Source organism: Brienomyrus brachyistius, chromosome 2, assembly GCF_023856365.1.
Source record: "Brienomyrus brachyistius isolate T26 chromosome 2, BBRACH_0.4, whole genome shotgun sequence".
Taxonomy (NCBI): Eukaryota; Metazoa; Chordata; class Actinopteri; order Osteoglossiformes; family Mormyridae; genus Brienomyrus; species Brienomyrus brachyistius.
In genome coordinates, this window is record NC_064534.1 from 46,921,626 (window position 1) to 46,948,802 (window position 27,177).

The 27,177-nt window shown below is 42.1% G+C and overlaps 2 protein-coding genes across 3 annotated transcripts; both read right to left on the reverse strand.

The window, feature by feature from the left end:
* Positions 1–1,886: 1,886 nt before the first annotated feature.
* tmem116 (transmembrane protein 116) lies at positions 1,887–20,351 on the reverse strand. Of its 2 annotated transcripts, none has more exons than XM_049002654.1 (11): positions 20,251–20,351; positions 9,961–10,007; positions 9,803–9,866; positions 9,136–9,264; positions 6,063–6,167; positions 5,457–5,506; positions 4,686–4,769; positions 4,274–4,409; positions 3,857–4,001; positions 3,438–3,517; positions 1,887–2,952 (listed from the first exon to the last, which is right to left on the reverse strand). In XM_049002654.1, exons 2-11 carry the CDS (start codon positions 9,972–9,974, stop codon positions 2,779–2,781), a joined length of 981 nt encoding a protein of 326 aa, XP_048858611.1. In that variant the 5' UTR covers positions 9,975–10,007; positions 20,251–20,351; the 3' UTR covers positions 1,887–2,778. The 2 variants fall into 2 exon arrangements, with proteins under 2 accessions (XP_048858611.1, XP_048858604.1); XM_049002647.1 differs by lacking the exon at positions 20,251–20,351 and adding an exon at positions 10,421–11,052.
* zgc:153044 (uncharacterized protein LOC751678 homolog) lies at positions 19,214–20,325 on the reverse strand. Its single transcript, XM_049002668.1, has one exon. It carries the CDS (start codon positions 20,033–20,035, stop codon positions 19,478–19,480), a length of 558 nt encoding a protein of 185 aa, XP_048858625.1. The 5' UTR covers positions 20,036–20,325; the 3' UTR covers positions 19,214–19,477.
* Positions 20,352–27,177: the final 6,826 nt, after the last annotated feature.

The window sequence follows — 27,177 nt, forward strand, 5'->3', positions numbered from 1 at the left end:
CAATTACAAATGCACTTCCCTAACCATCAAGCCACCACTGCCCACAAATGACATCCACCAAGTATAACAAAAATTACAAAGTGGAATACAGAATGCACTAATCCTAGGGTATTGTCCTTCCACTGAGCTATCATGTTAACATCTGAATTGGTACTTGTCAGTGACAATTGACTGTTGTTGGTTGTAACAGCTTTTGACAGTGTTATGACAATGTAGTATTGAAATGGACTTACTCTTCCTTATGTCCATCACTGATCTACCATGGATCCTACATAATAAAGTAACCTATCATTATAATTTGTAACAATATAATGAGAATCAAACAGGCCTGTAATACTGGCTTTTGTTCCGCCGTTTTTTTTACATGCCTACCTACATAGCGACACAAGGACGATATTCAAGATTTACACTAAACCCACATTTAATGGAGAGCTGGGATGGTATGTGGCTATAACTTGGTTATATTGTAAATAATCAGAAGGATGCTGTTTCAAATCCCATGACAGGCACAGTGATGTCAAAATTGTGCCCTTGAGTAAAGCCTTTAGCTTCTGACGGCTCCAGGGACTGGCTGACCATTCTTTCTACTGTACATTATTTCCATTATAAAGTGGATCTTTAAAACTGATTTATAAGGAAATGTGGGTTATTGTTAAGGACAGAGGAATTCTAAGACTTAATATTCTATGTTGCATACACTAGTGGCCAAAACTGTGGAAACAAATAGCATTTTGGTATTATGTTTAAAAAATTAGTACACGGATATTGGCAGTAATGTCAACAATCAAAGAATGTTTACAAATAACATACATTGGACAATTAAATAAGTAACTGGAGCAACAGTTGAATAAAGTTCTGCAATCTCTAAAAACTGGAAGTGTTTCCACAATTTTGGCCCAAAACATCTGGCACTTGGCTTGTATTGTCAAGTCAATTGACCCCAAGTTACACTAACCAGTGGCCTGTACTACAAAGCGGGGTTACTGGCTCATCGGGGTAACTTGTCGGATTTAAGGTACCACAATTTGAATGGGCTTCATATTCGTTCACTTACATTTTGCACAGACTACCTTAAATCCGACAGGTTACCCCGATAAGCCAGTAACCCTGCTTCGTAGTACAGGCCCCAGCTCATTGACTGCTCCTAGTTACTATGTGTTTTTGATGATGCTAAATACAGGCACACAAATTGCCTAATAAAATACAGATGCTCCTCTACTTACGAATTTTCAGACATATGAACGAAGAGGACTGTAAGTTCAAATTGTGTTTACTGGGCTCCCGTTTCCTGTCCGCAACACCAATTTTTTTTCTGTGCACCAGTTCCGCCTAGTATGACTTCTGGCCACTACTCCCGCCGCACAGCAGCGTATCTTGCGGACTCCCAGCATCCTAGTTCTCAGTACTTGCATATACCCTTAAAATGATGTTGAATAACGACTTACGAACATTTCAAGTTACGAACGGCCATTCAGAACGTAATTCCTTCGTAAGTAGCGGATCGTCCATATAGAGGGTCCTATTACGACAAACTCTAAGTGGGCTTCATATTATCTGCCTGCCACCTTAGACTGAAGCTTTATGGGTCAGAAATACAAAATCAAAAGAAGATGCCCACTATTGCTAATTTAACAATATCGTATTGAGTTTAGTGCAACTTAACTTCAGGGATCCGAGCCCTCATCTTACAGTGTGACATGTGTTATTTGTGTTTATTTATATTTATGCCTAAATTTATGTAATTTTCTATGCTGACAATCTTAGAGCTGATAAGCGGTCTTTTGTTTTACGATCTATTCTATTCTATATAAGCTGACTTGCCGATTATCTTCAAGCAGTATTAAAGTAAAAACTCACAGAAAGAAAAGGAAACATACTCATTAAAATTAATTATACTTTAAATAATAATCCACATGGACATTTGTCTGTAAAGAGGGACTGCATACAGAATCAGTCATACCTCAAGTGCATTTGGGGTTTTGAATTCACTAGAAAAAGCAGTTCAAAAAGTTCTGTGCTGGTATCCAATCAAAACAAATAAAACCGACCCAGTTTTCTTTGTCCAGACTGAGAAAAACAATGGAATGAAAAGCAAAGTGCCACACAACAAAAGGAATGCTGCAGTGTGTTTAGATAGACAGAAATGCCCCAGAGGCACAGTTGTTCTGAAAAGAGCTGAGGCCTTTTGTTCAGCTCCAGCCATTTGATTCGGCAAAAAAGTGATAAAGCGGGGCTTACATAACTAAAGCCACACCCCTTGGAAGTGTGAACTGGGCTATCCTCTCCTGTGCAATGGTGGTGAAACAGTTTCTTGAAGACCGTGCTGGTGCTTATTGTCTCACTGCACTGCCCCTTTTAGCAGTGGTACAGCCATGCAAACCGTTTGCCTGAAACACCCTTTAAATCCACATATGCGTTTGCACAGCAGACTGCAGGGTGCGTACATGCCGTGCTCAGCGGTGATACAGCACGTCACCTGCATCCACTTTTTACCAATACAAATAAAGGTGCAGACGTATGACAGAAATGTTAGAGACAGGCTTAGGCTAAAGTGGTCACTGCAGTCTCATTTGTATCTTTCCTTCCTCCCTCTTTAATTCCCCAGGTCCGCTGCCCATGAAGAGCCAATGGGAATATGGGGATTGACACAGAGCCCTCTGGATAGCAGTCATGTGTGTGAGAGCCACATCGCGTCGCTGTTTTAAAAGGGGGATCCTTCGTCTGTTGTCAGACACGACAAAAGGCTTGTGTCCATCGATAAGCTCGGTGGAGCCGCCTCTAGGTGTTGCCAACTCGAGAAGACGTGGTGGCGTAGCCTTTCTTCTGCGCGCGCAGCAGGGGCGTCTGGGTGTCCACGTCTCGCATGCCACGCCTCTTCAGTGTCCGGAAGTGCCGCTGCGTCCAGCCGTACACCAGGCAGTTGAGCAGGCCCTGGGAGGCCGAGGTGAAAGCCTGCGGGGCGAGGAGGAGTGGGGAGGAGGAAGGGCGGAAATGCGGACGTTACCAGTCTAGTTAGACTCAACCGAGGAGCATGTGGCACAGAGGTAAAGAACGATGATTTCTACACTGGATGAAATGCACCGTCAAAAAAAGCAATGTGGAGTCTACAGGTTATTCATGGCATTTAATAGGAAACCAGCTTTATCAGCATTTTATCGATAAAAATGTTCATGTCTGTTTCATTCCTTGACACCCAAGGGTAGCGGAGTTGTTAAAGAGCTGGACCTTCTGACTGGAGTCCTAGGAAGACCTTGTTGGCATACTCTGTCTGCTTTATAATTATCTGCTTTATAATTAAAATCTATCTGCTTATGCAAATTAAACCAGATGCACTGTTGTGTAGGTGGGCAGCTAGGTGACACTTGTCGCTTTGAGGAAAAGGATCTACAGAGAAGCTGAAATGATCTTAAATGAAACGGTGCTGATAGCGCGTTTACCTGTAGGATGTAGAGAAACACGCCCACGCCTCCTTCCAGCAGCCTGGGACTGAACAGGATCGCAGCGGCGAGGAAGATGGCTGGGTGGCCACAAAGCGAGAACAGCTCAGGTCAATCTGGGTCAGCCGGCTGGCTGAATGAGGATGGCTGAGCTAGTTCTAATCAACTGGTCCTCAGGCTCATAACTCCAGAATTTAGACAGTAATATAAAGTAACAATTGATCCATTTTCTTTTCTGTTTATCTAATTCCACCATTGCAACAGCAGTACTGCAGCATTATACTAACATGTAAAAGGATTGTGACTGAGTTGAGCTGCTCCATGAAGTCTAGCAGAATACCATGCTAAAGGGTGCATAAATTTAAAACAGCGATTATGGCTATTGGTCTCTGAGTGGTGGTCATGGAGGTGGGGCTTACCTGGGCCCCAGCAGAAGAAGAAGGCTGAGGGGTACAGGAGCATTCGCCGCTCAAGGACGCGGAGCGTGGCCCATTGCTGGTTGCCACAGAAACCACTGGAGCTGATACAGCGGCAGTAGAGGGAGCGAGCCTTTCCCATGAACACCTGGGTAGATGATGCACACAGTGTTTCTGAGCAACAGGCCCCGCAGTGCATGTTTACCGCAGTGCACCACTGATCATGGTGTGAATTATTAACAGGCAATACATACTGACAAATTCAGAATTCATATATTCATCCATATACAAAATAAACAACTAAAGATTCAATATATTACAATTAGTCTGTCCTGGTATCTCGTTTACTCTAACACTTATTCCTGTAATGTTCTGCAAAAGTGCTGAGATTTTGGCAAAAGCCAGCCAGATGATACGCACCACGATGGCCACAAACGTGAAGATGAAGGCAGCGAGGAAGATGGCAATAGTGTAGACATGAATGAGGCGGCAAGGCAGGGGCTCCTCGGAGCTTGTGGAGGCTGGGTACAGTGCTTCCGTGTGCATTAGGAGGCACCTGACCAATTAGGGATAAGAAGGAGAAGAGTCAACAAATTGTTCAACCTGATTGGACAATGGGAAGCTACTGGTTAACACTAAGTTTGTCATCATGAATCCATAAACTGTGAATGTAGTCTTCAAGACATAATGAAGAAAGTACTGAGCAAACTATTCCTTATATTCATACGAGTATTACTTCATATTATTATGTGTTCTTGAAAAGATTCAGCATTTTAAACTGTAAAGGCTACAGTTCTAGTTACAGATGGATACAAGGTACTGATGAACTTACTTGTAAGGCTGACTGAAGTTGGCAAAGCACTGGTCAGAGTTGCTCACAGCAAACACTGGTACCATCAGCAGCACAGGGAGCAGGCTGCAAGCAGACAGAGATAAAGCTATACAGCTGGGAGCTGGGCCACAGTCTGGCCCTGTTAGTGCAGTAGTACAGGTGACAATAAATGAGAGAACTGAATGAAAGTGTCAGTGAGGGCAATGATGCTGTACCATTGAGAAAATTCATTTATTAAGATATAAATACAGGTTTTTACAATAGAAACAAAAGTAAAAACTGTAAAACATCTTTCTGCCTTTCAAAACTAAGTATCGAGTGTGTGTGTGTGTGTGTGTGTGTGTGTGTGCGGGGCTGAGAGAGGGAAGATGCAATCATTATCAAATAATAATCAATGAATAAGAAAGGTAAGACATATGTGATAAGGGATAAGCATTCTCTTAAAACTCCACATTTAAATTTGAACATTTAGTTTTTGGCGAAATAATATCTTCACATTCTGCGTCTTTAGAACGGTTTTGTGTAGATTGATATGTAAAATGATTTAGATAATTTTGCAGCAGAAGTGGGATTGCACACATCTTTACAAATAGCTATTCACAACATAGCTGAAAGCAAGCAAATTAGGAAATTAAAAAATATGTATGGCATGAAAATAAACCAAGTATTACTGTCGCTCCAGATACATAAAGCAATTATACTCCCACCACGGCAGGTATATCTAACATACGGTTTACTGTAAATATGTTTAAGAGAAAAACCCATCCTCACCATGACAAGATAACTGTGATCCTGCCAAATGAACTTGTACCCTCAGGGAACTGAAACGGAGGTAAAATAAATCATGTTAGGGCCTCTGGCTTAGAGAAAGGAGCTTCCCCATTCATGTTGTCTTACACGTCATGCGGGCACCAGTCAGAAGGGCATCTTAACTAAAAGGGAAAGCTGCTGGCACTGGCCACAGAAAGGATGAGCCCAAACCCACTAACAGGAGAAGGTTTCACGGGTTCTGCGATTGTTAACATTACATGCACATATAATTTTAAACTAATTTATAATGTGAAACACAGAGACCAGTTCATATAGCAAGGAAAATCCTATATTAAGGTTACATTAACAGTGCCTGAAGAAGTTAAGAGCATTTGTTGGATTGTAAAAATTTGGTATCCCTGTATAAATCCACACAACGAACATGCAGACTGAAACTGGTAGCCACAACAATGGAGGTTGTGAGGCAAAACCTTTGAAATAGACGTGATTTTTCTTCACGTTTATGCTGCTTATCAGTGACTCTCTGTGCCTGCTAAACGCGGTGGGTGATAGCGCCGGGATTTCTTTGCCGTTCAGTCACACAGTGCCGCAGGCTGCTGGTCCTACCTGTGCAGGGAAGCCATTCAGCCTTCTGCAGTACTTCTCCTTCAGACCCCTGTACAGCACCCACACATAATTCAGGGTGTAGAAGAAGGAGGACATGTAGAAGATCTGTGGACAAAGATACCATGTAAAGGACACACAGGTGAATGTGGATTATGACATCATTATGAAAGCAGCTGGGTTCACCATGACTGTTAAACAGAAGACCTTCTCAGCAAAGGTATGGTAGCTAAATAAATGGAGTCCTAAAGGGAACTGCAGAAACATCATAGCTGATGACCTGTGCGCGGTTATCTAACCGGCCCTGAAAGAATCAGTAAGGGAATCTGCAGGTCTGGAGAACTGTATTCACAGACACCGGCTGCCAGGTCGCATTTTTATTCTGCATTACACTTCAGTAGGTTTTAGATGTTTATTAGCACAAAAAACATCAGGTTAACTGCACATAAGTCAGACATCATTCCAGTGCCTTTAGAAATGTCGACATGTCTCCACTGCGCCTGCCCCTGGCAAATAAAAATGGCTATTTTTTCGGGCTTTGACGTACTGTCCAACGTGGCATTTCCCAGTATCTCTGGGGCAAACAATTACACACCCAGCAGGAAGCTGGAAACGGCGTGTTAGAGCTTTGGGCCGTCTCTGCCCCTCACCCCCGTAATGTCTCTACATCTCCATGGAGTGAGGTGTGGACACAGGATATCCTACTGGGGGGGGGGCACGGCACCAGCATAACACAGAGGACATGGGAGGTCACTGCCAGCCCTACACTCCCGTGCCCAGACTTTAAAAGCCAAAAGTTATTCAGGGATATGTTAGCCACACCCACAACCATTCAAATGGAGGGGGGGGCTGTTTCTACCCTCTAAAATTCACACATTCTATTAAATATCCATCCATCTATGCATCTATCCATCATTTCCTAATTGCTCAGGATCATGACGGGTCCTGGTACCTACATTCTATAAAAAGTGCAATATACATGTGAGTAACTATAACTGAAATATAATTAACTGTCACATTTCAGGCTGGGTGTGAGCTGAACTATAAATCAGCAGTGCTATGCAGCATAAACATGTCAGCTGAACATGAGAATGTACTAGGGTACCGCATGGCATGTCTGACACCATATGCCAAAGCATCTGGGACGTTTCCTTTATGGACACTGCACTTTGCCAGCCTGCGTGTACTAGGGTACCGCATGGCATGTCTGGCACCATATGCCAAAACATCTGGGACATTTCCATTGGACACTGCACTTTGTCAGCAAAATCAATTCCAGTGAAATTACTGAAAAAAAGAAAACTTCCAGTGACAAACATATTAGATGCATCCCAGTGACAGCGTTGGAATGACCCCGTGACTTTCAGGACTGTCAGTGACGTCTGGAACCCCTTGATAAGAATTCAGAGAGGAGAGCTGTACGCATGACTGCCGGCAGAACGAGACCAACCAGAATGACCAGTGCTATTCTGCCTCACATATGATTAACACCGGCATGTGACATGATATTTTCACCTTGCATACATACAGGGTGCTGTGAACTGACTTAGACAGCTGCCATAAGGCAAGTACATAAGTATCTTGTTTAAATATTCGGTTTGTAATGTTGGATTGATGGCATCTCACTGACAGAGTTACATAAGCAGTAAGTCAGTAGAATATCCAGTGCATTGGAGTTGCTATGCTTTTCTGATACTCCTGCACCTTTTAATCTCTTCCTATTCACACCGCTTTCGTGGCAGAGGAGAGCACATTCAGTGTGCTGTCACTCTTTTTCACACATTTCCATCCTGACATCTTTCCGGCGTTTCCCTAAATCTACAACTAGGTGGCGCTAGTGAAAATGGAGCTGTGATTGGTCCATACAGGAGGCCTGCAAAGTGGGTTAGCCACATAAACCTCTTTAGTGCCACCATCAAAACGTGAGCGTGGGAAGGGGCACAGATTTACCGCCCCATTTCATTTTGCGGGCTGCCCTACTTATCTCTTGCTGGGTGGTGGTGGGGGCGGGGGGGGGGGGGGGGGGGCGGGGGGTTGCTTCACCAGTAAGAAGTAAAACATCTTTGGAAATGTTATGAAATATAAGAAAGTGGATCAGACAAATGGTTGTACCACCAGCGGAAGCACTAAAAAAAAAAATCGACAAGGTCTGTATGATGCGTTTGTTGCATTTCTCAGCTGATTAAACATGTCTAGCGAGAGATGACAGTCACCCATTTGTTTTTTTAGCCAGCAATATCTTGGAAGGCATTTCACGAGCTGCTAATAGGTCATTTGCAGAGTGCGTTTTTGTACAGCATTATAGCATCATTATAGTTAAGTTACAGTTAAGTTATAACGTTTACACACATTCCAGCTTCCATCACATGTGACTCTTGATGCAACACTTGGTGAGTCACCGGACATGGAATCCATCTGGCTAAATCCAACACAGATGTGCCCAAAACCAACAGCGTCCAACACAACCACATTGCAGCACCACCAGAAACTCGCAGCCTGGACAATTACATTCTACTCTGAGTGGGAAACAAACAGAGGCACACCCATACATTTCAGGACAACTTTTACAGAGAAGCAAAAATGTTAACCTAATGGTAAAAGTTATCAGGCCAGGAGTAGAGTGAGGATAGAGGAAAATAATATAGCAATATCCATCCATCCATCCATCTTATCCTTCTGGGTCACTGGGGGTATGGAGCCTATCCTGGAAGCTATGGGCACAACCCAGGATGGGGGGCCAGCTCATTGCAGGGCACACTCACACACCATTCACTCACACATGCACACCTAAGGGCAATTTTTAGTAACTCCAATTAACCCCACCATGCTTTTGGACTGAGGGGAGGGGGGAAACCCCACGATGACATGAGGAGAACATGCAAACTCCACGCAAATGTAACCCAGGCAGAGACTCGAACCCAGGTCCCAGAGGTGTGAGACAACAGTGCCACTGCACCACCATGCAGCTCCCAATATAGTAATATATTACAAGGAAAGTTTTTCCCTGTTTTTCCATCATTTATGTGGCCTAAGCTGCAGTTAAAAAGGGTGAATGTGCGGCTGGGAGCTCACCAACCTGTTCGACAGTGTGCAGATTTTGGCAGGCACAGGGACTCGTGTGGGGCTGTGTGAAAAGCAGCGCGCCGACTAGCCAGCTCAGAGCCAGCAAGAGGTCTGCCAGGCTGAGGAAGAGCAGCGGACGGACCTGCGGGACGAGTTAGAGAATGAAAAGAGAAACCAAGCCGATCAGAGCCGCCCAGCTCTCACTCCTGCATTCTCCTCATCCTACACATTTTCTCCCAACAGAGAGACATCAGTACGACAATTCCTGTGCAGAAACCACAGGAAGAAGAAATTTGTGGTAGTAAGCTGAAGACGTACTCCGGCAACCGACATTGTTTGTCATGTCTGCTTTACGAATTTAACTAATTACCCCATGATTATTAATGCAAAAAAAAAAACATTTTTTATACGTTTCACATATTAAAATGTATAAGATGAATGTAACCATTCGAAGCATTCTGAAACAAGGGGAAAAAAATGAGGAATCATAAGAATCACAAATCGTGAGTAATGAACATTGAACAATATTTATACGCAGTAAGATGCATTTTTGAGAAAGTCGGAATTGCATAGGGAGAAATTTGCTACGGAATGAACGCAGGATTAATCACCATACATGCTTATCACTTACACTGAAACGGCAAAATCATGGTAGAAACTTCAGAAAGTCAGTTACCAACCTCACTTGTTCCAGTTAAATTCTGGAAAGTTGTGTAAACAATGATGGACCCAGAACCACAAATGCTAGAAGAGAAAATTCGAACAGTTACTTTCTAAAAAAGAATAGTACTATATGAAGAAGTCTAATTATATATTTTTCGTGGTGCAACTTCTTTACCTTAGTATCGCCATGATCAACTGTATCCATTGTACTGCCGCATACGCCTTGAGAACAGAAAATATAAATTAAGGTAAAATACTTGAAGCAAACATCCTTTTTCGGCAATTGCTTACAATCATAATAATTAAAAATGGATCACAAACACAGCAATACACCTAAGATTATCATCCCGAACGTTTGTTTTACTGCTTGACATGGCAATTGATAAGAAAAACATATTTATGGCATGACATTGCATTCAAAAGCAACTGCAAAGCTGTACTCTAAATAAACGGCAGCACGACGAAATGAGACTAATGTGTTTTAAATTAAATGTATATAGTTCTAAACTTGAAAACAAAAATAAGAAATTGACTGCAAGTGCTCCGTTTCCGATAACATTTCAACTGCAACTATTCAATATAACCCCGATTACAATAATTAAACTTGAATTAATCTTCCTGACAAAAATACTTACGTTTGTCCAGTCCTCCACGGGCAGTGTTATGTTTTGCAGTGTGACGTTGTCGAGTGGCGCTTGCATGGTTCGCATTAATATACAATCTTTGCCTGTTTCAGTGGCACGAAAATCACTGCCAATCAGCAAATCTTGCTTTTACATTAAAAGCACGGCAGTGATCAGAATTTAAAGCTTACACAGATTCGTCATGTAACGATCTCAGGACCAACTGAAATGTTGAGTTTTCCTCTCAGCATTCAGATGAGTTCTATGTTAAATGCAAATGCCCCACCCACAAAAGTCCTGTTGGTAGTGGAGGGAATTTCCTTCATACTAAGGGCAATTCGGGTCAACAACGCTTTTATCTGATCTCTAAAGCCGTAAAAGTACATGCCTATTTTGTACTAAAATGTATGGAAAGACATAATACTTACATGCACTCTAAAACGATACTTACCCCGTCAGCCATTACATCTTTACATTTAAATGATCAAAGTCACTAATTAAGACGAAATATTTTTCAAGTGAATGTCCATATTTATTCACCCATCTGTCCTGCAAACACTTATTCAGTACAGGGTGATGGGGGGCCGGGGGCCTAGCGCAGGACAAGATACCAGTATGTCACAGGACGGCCCAATTTAGCAAAGCATCTGTTTCTGGGGAAAACACACAAACACCACACAGAGAGTTGGGGGGGGGGGGGGGAGGGGGATTTGATCTATGGAAGGGTAAGACAACAGTGCAGCACACAGCCACCTGTACATGTTTATCAAACATTCAGTACTTTCATAATGGCACGTGTATTGCACAACAAAGAAGCAATCACTAGTTAAGGCATGGAAACGGATTATAATATCTGTGTAGAGTGTGCGGACAGTGGAGGATGAAGTAGCTTCATTATATTAGCATTGACAAAATTCTGGCTTAAATATGCTAAGAGTTTATGCACTGTAAAAGGTAAGATGACTTAAAATTTCAGGGCACCTTGCTGCACTAGATTTTTTAGTTTTGAGGGCAACTCAAACCTTTTAAGAACACCACCTATTGTTATGCCGAGTAATTATTTTTCGTTCAGATAATTTCTCTTTCATATCTATCAAAACCTCAAATGTTTAGTTGTACATGCTAAGGATTGTTAACAACAAAAGTTGTTCCAACCTATTGTCTTTTCTGAAGATTCATCTTTCGTATGTGTAAAGATTTGAAAATATGAGTTTAGCATACTAAGGCTTCATCCATTGCAGTGCCCAGGGGTACAAAAGCAGTGTCCAATGGTGGGCTGGACTTGTACTGGCAAACTTTGGGTCAAAGGCACTGGTTTAACCCACTGAGCCACATGTTACCCCCTCTGGTCTGGGACGCTGCCAAAATACTGAACGGTTATAGAACTGTAAACAGTGTATTTGTGTTAGCACCTTATTCAGCTTACACATCATGCACTGGAGCATGTGGCTCAGTGAGCAAAGCCACTCTGCTCATGGATCTAAAGGTTACAAGTTCAAGCCCAGCACATATGGGGGCCCTTGAGCAAGGCCTGTGACCCCCCCCCCAGCTCCCTAGAGCCTAGGGCCTAGACACTGCAACAAGTAGCTGCCCTTCGAGGTCAAGTTTGCCGTCATTCCCTGCAGGAATCTTCAAAATGAGTCTGCTGTTTTCATTACTACCATAAACATGCTAATTGAACTTTTTTGTCGTCTTCATTTATTAGTTAGTTTATTAGTTAGCACATATTTTGCGGTTTTGAATTCTTACCATATTTAACTCAAATTTTAAAGTTTGTACGCATATGAAAGAGAATAAGTTGGTAAAACTTTTATTGTTTGTAATTCTTAGTATATAAAACTAGAAATCAATAGTTTATATAGATATGAAAGATAAATTACCTGAATAAAAAACAATTAGTTGTCACAACAATAGGTGGTTTTCTTCAAAACTTAACAGTTCGAGTCCTAAGAGCTCAAAAATCTAGTACGGTAAGTTGCCTTGAAATTTTAGGTTGTCTTAACTTTTTCTTTTTTAAAGTGTGGTGAGTGGTACTGGGGGAAATCTAAAATATCCTCACGAAGTTGGAATATTAACGGACCCAGAAGCAAAAACAAGGGTCCAAAGTGCAGCTCTGAGGGTGTATCGCTCTCATGCCGCGGCTTTATTTACAGGAGGGCCTGGCATTCATGAATTTCCCGAAACTTTCAACTCTTATTCTCCTTGGCACGCAGGAAAAAAAATTGATGTTGCGGACATAAAACAGGAACCCAAGGAACACAATTTGGACTTACAGTCCTCTTCGTTCTTATGTCTGAAAGTTCATAAGTTGAAAGTTCATAAGTAGAGGCGAGTCTGTACTGTATTACTGTTCATTGTATTTACTTATTCATTTTTATAACAGTCAAAGACCACTGGAGTTTTAGCTCCTGGAACCACAAAACCTATAGTCACGCCCTCCCCCACAGTACTCAGTATTTCATAAAATGGACAAACACATGCGATGTGCTGCGGGGAGAGCACAAGGCTGGTCATGTTCCACTCCTGCTCCTTCATTAGCCCGTTATCAAGGTGTATTTAAGTGCCTGCCCTGCTCGGTTCTGTAGTCAGTCATTGTGCAGATGTTACTGTGTGTGGGTCTGTGCTTACGCTATGCTGCCTGGTTTCTTGTTTTGTTCCTGGTATTGCCCTGTTTTCCTTGATCGTGTTCACTTTGTCTGTTTAGTTTCTTTATGGTCATTAGTCTTAATTTAGTCTGTTTGGTTTCCTGTTTCTTTTGATCCCTTGTGATCCCTTTATTCTCCAGTTTTCCCAGGGTGAGTTCACTTCAGTTGTCCAGTACACCCATAATGTCTTAGAGCTGCTCAGTGGATCGTCCCTCTTCCTGCCTGCATGAGGTAGGATCATGTGAAGTAGGTTCTACAAGAGTGATAAACATTTACATTCATTTTTACTTAGTAGACGCCTTTGCCCAAAGCAACAATAGCAGATCATGCTCTAACTGGAGAAGCAGAGAGCACTTTAGCAGACCAGTATGATGACTCAGCACTCATCTCTGGTGGTTTTCTGTCTGTCTCACAAGAAGTCAAGCTGAAACTGTAGGGCACCATATCTGCTACAGCACAGGTACGAATGCACAGCAGATTTCGTTATTGCACTCCAGGTCACTGCTGGCCAACTCACAGGTCTGACAGGCAGAACATACCACCCAGCAGGAAATCTGCTGAAGAGATGGCTTACTGATCCCATTTCTCCGCTTCAAATCTATCTGAGGACATAAAACTCATGAAAGACGTAAATGTTTTGGGTGAAAGTGTTTTGTGGAAGACATGAGGGTGCAGCTTTATTGCCTAAACCTAATTCTCAAGTGGTTTTTCATTTTAGCTTTCCAGACCATATATACAGTATAGCTACATACTGTGCAGCCTTCACATTGCAGTGGTACTGCTCCATTGCAGTAGGTTGAGTTGTGTCGTGTCATTTTAACATGTCAATAGATCAAAGTGACAGGTATAGTAAGTACATTGGCCTACTGTCAGAACAACTGGCTGTCCTCTGAGTGATCTTCTCACTTATGGTGGTGCTATTTGTACACCGCTTTGTGTCCATTACCAGTAAAGCAGTTCATTTTTTATTGGTGTTCCTTATTTAGCCCCATCAATTCCAAACTACCCACGTCAAGACTATTCTTTGTTTATATTGTCAGTTTCACGGCTGAAATTGAGCTTACCTAACATTTAAGGTCCTTTCTGCACCCCATTTCCAACAACGGTATGTATTTTCGTAACTTTTGTAATACTGGAACTTGTATAGTGTTACACATAATCATCTTATATGCCTTGTGAAATCAGAGAGTGCTTAGTTCGGTGGAAAAGTGCTGTAAGACATAGACAGTGAGCTTAAACTCAATGTTCCACGCAGCTGTGAGGGTTGCCATTTGGGCCAGGCCCTACGAGGTTGTGGCATGCAATAGAGTGTATCGAACTGAAGTTGCTCAGTCCCGGGCTTGCAGCTGTCAAACTGTAACTGACAGGAGCACGTTTGGAAATGGCTCTGAAGCAGGTACGCCTAGAGCGACAGCGTGGGAGATGAGGAGTCTGCAGTGTAGCATCATACATGTACAGCGTCTTCACATGTGCAGTTTGTATGTTCTCCTCAAGCTTGTCCCGGTTTCCTCCAGGCATTTAAGCTGCCTCCCACGATCCCAAAAATGAAAGTGATTCTAAATAAGCCATGATGTGTGATTGCGTGTGAGTGTGGTCCTCGATGGACTGGTGCCCCGTCCAGAGTGTGGTTACTGGGAGATGCTCCAGTCTGACTATGGCTCTGCACCGGATAAAAGGTTATGGAGGCTGAACAGATGGATTTTCGAAGCCATGAAGCAGAAAAAGTTCACCACAGTTTTACTACAGTTTCTGTACATGTTGACTTGTAAGTGTACGTTTAGCTTTTGAGTAAACGGTTCATAGCTTATTTAAGGCACCGAGCAATGTACTCTGTGATGTCTTTGTGACTCAATAAACCCAAACATCTTCCCACATGTTATCAGCGAGGGTCAATACAGTAAGAGCCTGAGCAAGGAGACGTGAGCGCAAGCCGAGTGAACATTAACCCAATGGCTGTCAATCAAGGCGTGTGCAGGAAAAACCAAACAGGAAGCATTTCACACGGTCTGCTGTTGAACCAACTCCAGCATCAAAGGAAAACCACCGACAAAAAGGAAGTGAAAGCAGAGAAAAGTAATTTATATGCAACTAAAACACTATTTTTAATCCGACCTGACAGAAATACTCTAAGCAGCTGTTATGAAATGAATTGTAATGCTTATATGTAATATGTACTCAGGAGTTAACTGCACTGTCTTGCATACATCTGTGTGTAACAGGGCTTGTGGTTTCACATGTAGCTTTTCACAGAAAGTAGGAAAGTAAAGAGGAACAGGGTGGTAATCTGTAAGGACAGAAGGTGTGAGAGGAACAATAACAGCGAGCGGGAGGTTGGGAGGGTCCTCACCCCCACCCACCTTTCCATGCCAAGCCTCACTGCATGTCTGTTGTTGGGTTTTTCCAGTGGTGTCTGCTTCTTCCTCCTTGTGTGATTCCACTCTGGGATGGCAGTCTCATACAACACAAGGGTGCATGTAGACGTGGACACTTCAGGTCCAGAAAGTAAACCAGTTCAGCATAAGAAGTCACAATCATAGAAAACTCAACTCGTTGGTTGAAATAAAATCTTGGTCTGGACGTTTACTTTCTGGACTTGAACTATCCTACCAGAACTGCTTATTGTTGAGGAAAGCATAAGGCATGAGTAATGGCACAGGACAGAGTTTGATACGGGGGGACGACACAGCTTAATTATTTAAGTACAAACATCTATTTATAGAGGAATTAATGAATCCAAATTAAAATATTGAGGGGTTCACATCCCCCTGCCACCCTAGTTCCTACGTCCCTGGGAACATGGCAGGGGACACCCAGGATGAGATACTAGCAGTTATCATGCTAATTATGCTAAGCATTCAGTTACAGCTCTTGTTTTAAAAACTATTTAAAATTTTTTCCTAGTAACTTATTTCAGCAATATTTGACTAGGGAACAGTAACTCTGACATTTATAGAGTATTTACAGAGAGAAATTCCCGGAAGAATAAAATCTGAGCAGACAATAATGAAAAATTCCCAAATAAGATTAAACCCAGATGTAAAGAGAACAATGTTAGGTGCTTAACTTGGGAATACCGTGGGAATTCCTCTCACATGCCAGAAATAGCAGCAGTGGGGGTGAAAGGGCACTTTTAGTATGACCATACCTACAACACCTGACTTCTTCGCAAAAGCATTACTTAGTGTAACTGTGCCTCTGAAATGAGGAAACAAAATACGAAATGCATTTAGACGCCTGAGAAGCAAGGAAGTTTTAACAGCTACAAGTGGAATTTGTTCAACAAACTCGCCGTTCTTCACCGTGGTGAGCCTGAAACAGCACGACTCCTCCGGACTTATCGTGTCCAGGCTTAGTGCTCCATAGCCATCACCATGTCAAATACATATATGACCAACAGCTTGCAAGGACCAGAAGAGCCATCTGATTGGATGGAAAAATGTGCAAAAAACTGACTGAAGTACTGTCAAAGTACTCGTTGTCAAAATGTTTTCTAATAAATCTAATAAAACTTCCTTTCCCTCCCAGCTGACATGAAGTCCTTTTTCCTGCACAATGTGGCACTATCAACACAATCAATGATGCTGTATACATCACATTTATACAATAAACCATTGATAATTCTTACATTACATTCCTATTTTGCATTGTTTGATTTTTTTTTTATCAGCCTTATACAGTACTGATTATAGTTTCGGGTATCTCAGATTAGAGCTGGGAATTTTTGTCAGGATTTCCTAGAAATTGGATTGTTTGCTGTAACCATAGTTGAATTTCCTTCACCGCGGTGGTGATTTGCCTATCATCTCACTCATCAGTAATACAATGAAAGAGGGAGCACATGAGAGTATATAAAAGATGTATGATTAATTTACATTATGTCTTTAATCGGATATTTTATGCAACGCCTAAAACCTACTTAGCTACACGGCTAATAATAAATGGTTTTACAGTTAGAAAACTGGTTTATAGCTTGTTTATCAATCACTTCCCGGAGCGTCTTGAAGTCTAACTCTGCAGTAGGGGGCAAGAATACTTCCCCTGTAAATGATATACTATAACACTCAGAAATCTGGACACAACTGCTATTAACTGAGCTGTGTTAACCTCACAGTAAAAGACCACAAAGTAATGGAGTAAAACATATCAAATATTGCAACAATCAAGAAAAGTGTTTAAATTTTCTCAAATTTTAGACTTTAAAATAGCCTCCCCTTGACTTTGATTACAGAAGTGCAGACTCTTGGCCACCCGGAATGCTTTTCCAACAGTCCTAAAGGAGATCCCACAAACTAACCCAGCTCTATAGGGTTTAGGTCAGGGGATTGTGGGGGGCCAGGTCACCTGCCGCAGGACTCCATCTCTTTCCATGATCACAATATAAATACATAACCCCCAGGTGTGCTTAGGGTCATTAACTTGTTTGAAAAACAAATAATTGTCAGTAGATGCCTAGACAAGAGGTACTTCTATTAGAATCTGTAATGACCAGGTAGGACAGCTGAGTTCCTGATTCACACCATCGGAATAGGCTGAAGTTTTTCAAAAATGACTGAAACCTAACATCAGCCTATGGCTGCACATTAAAAACATCCATCCTGAAAGGAAGTGAAAGACCTAGGGACATTCAGACCATTCTTCTGGGGCACTCAGAGGAGACGAGACATGGCAGAGAAGAGCGATTAGCACAGCAAAAAGGCTGAGCCAAATGCCAGGACCTGCAAGTTCAAAACATTTTTCATTGAAAATTACAGAAAGGCTGGTTGAAAGGCTAATAGTCATGTGAAAAAGAAAGTAAAGAAGAATGCCTGCAAACCTAAATGAACTGAAGCAATACTGTAAAGAAGAGTGGGTCAAAATTCCTCCATAAAGATGTGACTGATAACGACATACAGGAAATGACTGCACTAAAATGAAAAGGGGTTAAATTGTCATTCTTCCAATATGTAGCTGTATTTCTTGAAATGTAAATTTTCACAAGCAAACATACCTTGAACAGTAACGCAAAAAAAACATACAAATGCCTTATCCACTGGGCAAAGGGCCCCTGCAGATTTCTGGGGCTTAGGCAGGGGTACCGAGATCCAAAGAATGGGACTCGTCAGTGGTGTACTTGTAAAAGCAGGGTCACGGTGTATCCTGAAGAAGGACCTCACAATAGACCCCCTTGCTGTCTGTCTAAGGAATATGATCTGGACCCTCCTCTGTAAGATGATTTACAATAGGATGCCTGCATCCCTCCCTCTCTGCAGTGCCATCTGCTGTTTGCTGCAGGCTAAGCAATGCACTTGTGTGGAACACAGAGGCCTCCTGGCATCATCCATATGTCTGCTTCACAGCGCTCTAGCAGAGGAAGCAACTCAGCCGGTCCTTCGAGGCAGTGAACTTGGAGATATCCTCAAATCGACCAGAGAACCCAGAAAAAAAATTACACAAGACTGCAATTAAAAAAATACAAGCTCAGAGTAAAGACAGAAACTTCAATTTTAAACAAAGCGCAGAGAGGAAAAATAAAACGTCAGTCTACACTCCACAGTTGCACTACCACCTTCACCAGGTGGAGTGCAGGGATTGATTGGAAAAGCCCCAGAAAGACTCCTTGACTGCATAATGACTGCACACTTCTCACCATGCATCACCAGCTTAACCCTAATATCCATTTTATCCAGCATTCTATTAGGTCAGCCTTTGCCCTTGAGCTGGCTAGCCCTCCCCTCACATGTCCAAATTTCACACATGAAGGGAAAACTGGAAATGGTGAGGTGCTGTGTGTCACCTTCTCCCACCGTGGCTACAGTCACAATGCACACACCTTGCTGTTTTTATACACTGGAGGTAGAGAAAACAACAAACAGGTACAAAGGTGAGACATATTAGGCTGAAATCCAATTAACAGCTTGGTCAGCTATAAAAAGAGGTCTGCCAACCAGTTCTTAATTAACATGTAGACATTCCACAGAACTAAATGCTCCCAATGTGTGAACACTGTACTGTGATCCAAGTGTTAATTTAAAGAGCCCCAATCTCAGCTGGTGACCCAGGACAGCACCCATTGTGGTATGAAAATAACCTGCATTACTGCATTACCCAAGGGCAGGTATTCCTCTAAGCTAAGTGATGTCTGCATGGCAGAGATGAGAAACTTTAATAAAAGGGGCATTCCTCAAGGATAGCATTTAATATGAACACATTTTAAATATAGTACATTAACCACAATCTTCTAAAAACTTAATTCACTACAGTATAAAAAAGACTATGTAAAAAAACTGTAAACAACATTGGTATGTTATGCAGACCAAATTTGATATTTGACAAAGACATTATTTCCAACAGACTGCAGGTATTGAACTTTGGCATACGTGCAGCAGTCAGCAGTTAAGATCAGTATCGCGTAAAAAGACAGGTTTTAATGAGTTCTGACTTAATATTAACAAGATATCAAGCCTCTTATTTGTCCTTCATATAAATCTGGCACTTCTCCGACAGGGGACATGAGCATTTTTACGGTTTCTTTCCCGTGAATTTTGACCTCGTAGTCAATGAGCTGCTTCCAAAAGCCGGCATTGGGTCTGATGATCGGTCGGAGAGACTTGACCCGACTATGGGCCTCCACGAGTGTCATGCCGCTGTGTCTCATCAGGTAGGCGAGGCAGAGCGCCGCCGAACGACTCACACCAGCATTGCAGTGGACCAGAGTACGTCCGCATTGTTCTGCAACACGCAGGATTTTATCAGCCACCGTGTCGAAATGATCGCCGAGCCGGGCGTCCGGCGAGTCAGCCACGGGCACCCGGACGTATTCAACTTCGGGTACGGGGACGTTGGTGGCGTCTTCGGTGGCGTTAATAATGCAGGTGATCTTGCATGCAGACACCATCACGATGTCGTTTGCAGCCCTGATGTTGCTCAAGTACAAGTGATCGGTTACCTGGACCAAACCCGCCAGCTTTGGCTTACCCGAACGGAACGTGGTGCTGGTGGCCATTGAAGTAAGCAACTAGTACTACAGGTGGATAGACAATCAACCATGCAACCGCGTAAATGTAGTCAGGCTGTAAAGCACGCTGTTTCTCTAAAGGAATTCAAGTTTATGCAGCTTACCTACGAAATGCATAGTACAAGCAGGCGCAAAGTAACGTGCATATATACATGAACTGGAAACATATCGTAGAGTTACTCTACTTATAAGATGCAACTTACGGTATCATTTTGTAGTATTACAAGTCCATTGATCAGAAAAGTTAGAAAACATAACCTGTTTGCTAACAACGCATCTTATTAGTTAACTACGAGATCTGCAAAGGTCCAAAATTAGTTAAAGGCGTTTTCGTTAAGACTTAATCACAGAAACATGCAGCGTAAACCAGGCTTGCGCGATCACAGGGGCCGTTCTTTTGTGAAATTAACATTAAACTCAGCAGATTTTTAATAATAATAGTAATACATTATGTTGCGTTTCAGTTACTCAGAAGGTGCATTTCAGTAAAAATAGATACGCTCTACACAAGACACTGTGAGTGCAACAAACACAGAAAACAGCAAGCAACAAGGATTAAAAACAAAATGCCATAAACAGTTAAAACGAGATAACTAGGTTAGACCCAGATTATACATTCTTTCCTCCAAACGATAGTTTCTCATCACATTCTAATTATTTGAGCACCGTTTATAAGCCTTACATTCAAGCATCACAAAGTGTGGGCTTTCACTGAACATCTTCCCAAACTTTTTGTATGACCCTCCATTTTTTCCTGCTGTAAGGTTCTTATCTAAAGAGGAGATGCTGAACACATTGGCAAAGCAACAGCATGTCAAGCTTAGGATTCACGGTGCTCAAATAATTAGATAGAATCCTAGAGCACCGTTTATAAGCCTAATGCTTAGGATTCAAAGGCTACTGCATATTTCTGAGTTTTTTTTTTGCCCTTTGAAATAATACATTTTGTCCACTGGATACCTTGCTGCAGCTAACCTACAAAAGCATGGGGCTCTACTGTAGCAGGAAGATCCGCTAAACCAGTATTTCCCAATCCAGTTCTCGGGGCCCCCAGGCACTCCACATTTTTGCTCCCTCCCTGTGCACCTGAACTGAACAATCAGACCTCTAAAGTACAGGTGTGTTGGGGGCTTGGAGGGAGCAGAAATGTGGACTGTCTGAGGTTTCGCAAGGACTGGATGGGGAAACACTGCATTAGTTTAATAATTCATTTCTATGGGCGTAACCCTAATCTTAACCTTTACTCCCACTCAGCCCCAGCTTTAAGTATCCAAACAATTTTTAGTTTTTTGATTGCGTTTACAGAATTTTATGAAATTGAGCTTTTCCTTATGGGGACTGATAAAAAAAGTCCCAACAATGTCAAAATAACAGCTTCTTATCATACTGTGGGGACATCTGGACCCCACAGTGTAACATATCCAACACACACAGTTGAGAGAAGCTTGGGGTCTGAATGCAGGGTCTGGCTATTTACCCCGCGCCCCTGGAGCACTGTACATGTGTGTACATGATGGACGCCGAATTTTCAGTACTATACGGACATTTATTTAGGCCCACAGCTTGGTAAGCAGTTTAGTAGTGTGCCTGAGATATTCGTAAGATGCATATTGACACGCCCAAAAGTTAGTTATCTGTATAAATTAGGCATATCCTTATGTTTAATAAATGTCGGACTTCAAACTGCAAAAAGTACCGCTACACCACCAATATCATTTTACCTTATTTATCCACATCTCCTGTTTCAAAAGATGTTGAGCTGTTCTTTTGTCCAGTACCACTTCAGTCCTTATCGCTTCCATGATTTACTAAAACAATAGCATGTGGTGTGCTCCGCTAACTGAATTTAATAAGCATAAGCTAGGATACACTGAATTCATACTGCTTCCTGACTTTTTGGCGTCACAATACGCATCTCATTAATATCTTAGACGCACTGCTATTTTGCTTATCAAATTACGGGTGTAAATAAAAGTTCGTAAAGTACCGAAAAGCTGACATCCAAACATATAGTTTATATAGGAACCACTTGTTGAGTGTTAATTTTACACTTCTGAAATTATTAACACTGTGGGAGTGTTATCTAACAAACTCTTATAGTGTAAAATGTTAACACCAAGACAGATGACATGAACACCCAAATTGGTGTTTTGAATTCAACCATTGTCGATATTAATGGAGTTAACTAGTTTGCTCTTAATCTGTGATCAGGAACCACTTGGTAGTCTAAAGAGTATTCTTGGGTCAGTTTGTACTGTAATGGTTAGAGCATTCTTCCTGTGATCGGAAGGTTACCAGTTCAAATCCCAGACTGGAAAAGTTACCACTGAGGTACTCATGAGCAAGGTACCGTTCCCAAGTTCTGCTGCTCACTGTTCATTCCCAGATGGGTCGCATTTCACTGTGGTGTGATTACAATGACAAATAATCACAAAAAATAGGAACTAATGTATTCTTTGTTACTTATAGCATGCATGTTCTGTGTAAGATATAGTCTACAAATATTTTTTTTCAGGTGCCAAGGTTTTTTGAATGGATTTAGGGTATTTTGAGGGTATCAAATTAAAAAATCCCATTACTTTTGCAGAATTGGTTCTAGTTTTTGAGGTAATGGACATACATGAAAATAATGCATTCCCCCAATGCGACTTGTGTGTGATAACAAATGCAATAGCTTTTGGTCTGTCTTTTGACTCTTTAACAGTGTCTTAGGTAATGAAATATCATCAAGAAGCTGCTGGTGGACAAGAACAAAATCATACTCCCACCGCTTAATATTAAGATATGATTGATGAAGCAATTTCTTAGGGCTTTGGACAAAATGGGTAATTGCTTCCAGTACATTTGTAGATCATTCCCTGGACTCGGCCTGGAAAAACTAAAAGCTGGAATCTTTGATGGTCCTTAGATTCATAAACTCATGAACGTTTCCAATTTTACCGAATGCATGAATGACACTAGGGCTTCGGCCTGGAAGAGTATTGTCTCTGTTGTGAAGAACTACTTGGGTAATTACAGAGCAGACAATTATGAAGAATTGGTGCAAGATATGCTTCAGAAATTTGGGAGTTAATATAATCGTAAAGATTCTATCGTATATCTCCATAGCCATTTAAACAGAATTCCAGATAACCTTGGAGTCTTCAGCGAGGAACAAGGCGAGAGCTTCCACCAGTATATGAAGGTGATGGAGGAGAGATATCAAGACAGATGGGACATACACATGATGGCAGACTACTGTTGGAGTCTCCAATGTGATTGTCCTGACGACACACATAAAAAGAAACCGCATAAACAGCGTTTTTTGAAGCATTGACATTAATAATCAATAATTAATATTGTATTAATCAAATCATACATAACTTTTTCCTGTCACTGTTAGATATTTTAAATTTTTTTGTATGATGTTAGACTGTTTACTTACTAGTTGTAACTAAAATAAAAATATTCTTGCAATTTTGAATGCTTTTCAAACGTGTCGCGTTAATTAATTGACTATTAAATACCTCAGAAACTAGAGCCAATCTGGCAAAACCTAAGTCATTTCTTAATCAGCAGCATGAACTTAATATAAAACTGTTCAGACATCGTTGGCACCAAAATCACTGTATACCAGTGCCTCCTGAAAATGCTACGATAAAAAAGAAATTTAATTTTTCCTCTCAAAGATTTCACATTGCACTCAAAAAACCCTGTACTATGTACATAAGCAATATTTTTCACAAGATCTGTGCAAAATACAAGACCCGAGTGTCACACCGCGGGACAAGCAGGGATTGGGGAATGAGGCTCCAGGACACGGAGAGTCCGGAACAAGGGATTTAATGGCAAAACGACGCACAAATACGGCAGAGACTTCAATAACCGGACTGGGGAAACATATTTGAACGGCGACTTAAATACAGAGACTCAATACACAGGATAGAAAACAGCTGGTAGACGCAGGGATCCCACACGAGGATAACGAGGGGGCGTGGCACACAGGAGAATTGGACAATCGGGCGTGACACCGTGTGATATTCCATTCCATTAAGTTTAACCCAAGTTGTGACACTTATTTCACTTGACAAATCCATTAAAAAATGTTTTGAAATCAAAATAAACATTTTCAACATCAGTCAGCTTTTTTAATGTAATGCAGCTTTTTTAATGTGACTCAGTTGGCAGACCTTGATTCCCAATGATAGGCAACAGCTATTTGGTGTTTCATTGCAAGGGACTTGGTTATGTTTTTGAAGTTCTTAATGCTTGACTTGCGTTTAGCTTCATACCTCATACTCCAAACATGTACTAAAGGACCAATTTGGTGTATACATTCAGGATAATGAATCATATGACATTTTTTGGAATCAAATTATATTGAGGATACAAAACTCTAAACCTGTGCTGAACTTCAATAAGACGTTTTAGAAATAGTCATTCCATCATTAAATAGCTGGGGAAAACACAATGTTTACAATAAATGCCAGTGTGTGCCGCCTTCAGGGACAAAATCTCCAACGATAAGTGGAATGTTCCAAATAAGGCATTTGTGACTGGCATTTAGACCGATACCACTGCCAGAACAAAAAATGTTTATGCATGTTGGACGATTCTTTCTATCCATGAAGCCATAGTTGAATGCATATACATGGAGTATGTTGGATGAAACATGGAGGACGAAAACCCCATTGTTCCTCCTGAATTCGAGATTCGACTATCGATCTCACCCTCCCCTCCAGTACCCTGGAATAGACTTTCCCAGGAAGGCTGAGAAGTGTGATCCCCTATAGTTGGAACATACTCTCTGGTCCACCTTTCTCAAATAAGTGCACCACCACATTCCCAGTAGGCCTCCTTCAGCTTGACAACCCCCCTCACCTCTGGTGTCCACCATTGGATACAGGGGTTACCGCCACGACTGGCACCAACCACCCTGCGGCCACAGCTCCGTACGACCACCTCAAACAATGGAGGTCCGAAACAATGTCCAATCAGCCTCAATGTCCCCAACCTGGTATGCAGTTGGAATTCTGCCAGAAGTGTGAGTTGAAGATCTGGCAAACAGGAGCCTCTTCCAGACGTTCCCAGCAGACCCTTACTATACGCTTGGGCCTGGCAGGTCTGACCGGCTTCCTCCCCTGCCACCTGAGCCAGCTCACTACCATTTGGTGATCAGTTGACAGCTCTGCCCCTCTCTTCACACGAGTGTCCAAGACAGAAGGCCGCAGATCAGCTGATACAATTATAAAATCGATCATCGACCTGTAGCCCCAGCCACTTATGGACACCCTTATGCTCGAACATGGTGTTCGTTATGGACAAACCATGCATTGCACTGAAGTCCAACAACAGAATACCACTTGGGTTCAGATCAGGGAGTCCGTTCCTCCCAATCACCCCCCTACAAGCTACATTGTCGTTGCCCACGCGAGCGTTGGAGTTCCCCAGCAGAATTATGGAATCCTTTCGTGGTGCACAAACCAGCACACCACTCTGAGTCCAAGAAGGCTGAGTACTCCGAACTGTCGTTTGGCACGTAGGCGCAGATGACAGTCAGAGACCTCTCCCTGACCTGAAGGCACAGGGAAACAGCCCTGTCGTTCACTGTGGTAAACATTAATGCATCAAGCTGTGGGGTGTTGGAGTACACCGACTCCACCGGGTCCGTAGATGAGAAGAGATCACCTGGAGGTGTGGATGAGTTAATCCAATAACCATTTATTCTAATAACCTTTTATTCCATTTATTCCAACAGATCGATCTGAGAAGTCTGTGATACACTGTATCCCAACAGAGTTCGACTTCCTTACTATTCATGTGTGTCTTATACCCTTCTACAAGCAGCCCCTGCCCCTGTCCGTACTTTTCCACTTTCTGGCAATTTCGCCTTATCTGGTACACCATGTTACTCAGTACGTTATCCTAGCAGCTGCTATGTCTAGCAGCTGCCACCACAGTCTGCGTCAATAGGTTAATTTTGGTACGCACAGAGCCTCCCTACGTGTCCTTGTTCCCCTGCAGTTATTGCTCTCCACAGGGGTCGCCAACAGTCCTACCCCAACCCGGCGTCACTCATCCACCGCAACTCCGGAAGGAAAGAGCATCGAGCCCCGCTCCAGGAGAATGGTTCCAGAGCCCATGCTATGTGTGGAGGTGAGCCTGAGCCTAACCCTAACCCTAAATGTAGCCGGTATCTCTCAGCCTCACGCACACAACCTAAGGCTCTTTCCCCACCAGAGAGGTGATGTTCCATGCATCCCATTAAACACAATTTGAGCGGTTGCTTTATCGACAAGACACATTCTGCAGTACTAGTTAGCAAAAGACTCCACATAACCAAGAATTGAGATCATACCCAAGTTGTCATCTGTTACTTGAGCTATGGTGTCATAGATAGGTTGTTCAATAAAGGACACTTTCATTCCATGTTACTCTAGAAGCTTTACATCTTGTAGAAAGGGACTGAGTATTTTGTCAATGCCATATTTTTTTTGCATCTTGAAAATAAAACAAGGAAATAAGATGGATATTCATCAGAGATGAATTCAGATGTAGCGGAAAATTACGGAGTGCAAAATATAAACACCCAAGCTTGTGAATGCCTTGTTTTGACCCTAATGGATTTGATGTTGAATTTACAATACGTTTTTGAATTCTGAAAACAATAGATGATTTCTATAGTACTTTCCATTACAGAAATCCTTGTATAAGCTACCAAGAGCAGCAGTTTTACTGATGTGACAACACAAAGCTTTGTTCCTGATGTTTTTAAAAGGTGTACATAAATGAAAGTGTCATTCACTGGTATGTGCTCATATACTCCAGATATTTTGTTTCTCTTTGAATCGTACCTCACACCTAAGACAATTTCAAGTGGTTCAACCACACCCCATTTCTCACTAAAATACTCTGTCGATTCTAAGGTTGTGTTTAAATCACTAAATGGATTGAAAGTACTGCTGAAGACATCCTCCACTGCACTTCTACTGGGATTATCTGAAGGCACTGCACTTAGAACTTGTTCTTTAATATATGCATGAACTTCACTAACATACTCCTCCATGCTTTCAACAACAGATATCACAAGGCTGTTAGCAACCCCATTGCCCTGTAGCTTTGCTATTATCGAAGCACACATATCTTTTGTC

What these genes read in the sequence shown, in the direction of transcription:
- tmem116 (XM_049002647.1), bottom strand. Translation starts at nt 10,495, where the DNA reads ATGCGAACCATGCAAGCGCCACTCGACAACGTCACACTGCAAAACATA. An exon ending in ATCACAGTTATCTTGTCATG is followed by an intron (nt 4,770 to 5,456) that starts GTGAGGATGGGT and finishes GTCTGCTTGCAG; the next exon opens with CCTGCTCCCTGTGCTGCTGA. An exon ending in AACTTCAGTCAGCCTTACAA is followed by an intron (nt 4,410 to 4,685) that starts GTAAGTTCATCA and finishes CTAATTGGTCAG; the next exon opens with GTGCCTCCTAATGCACACGG.
- zgc:153044 (XM_049002668.1), bottom strand. Translation starts at nt 20,035, where the DNA reads ATGGCCACCAGCACCACGTTCCGTTCGGGTAAGCCAAAGCTGGCGGGT.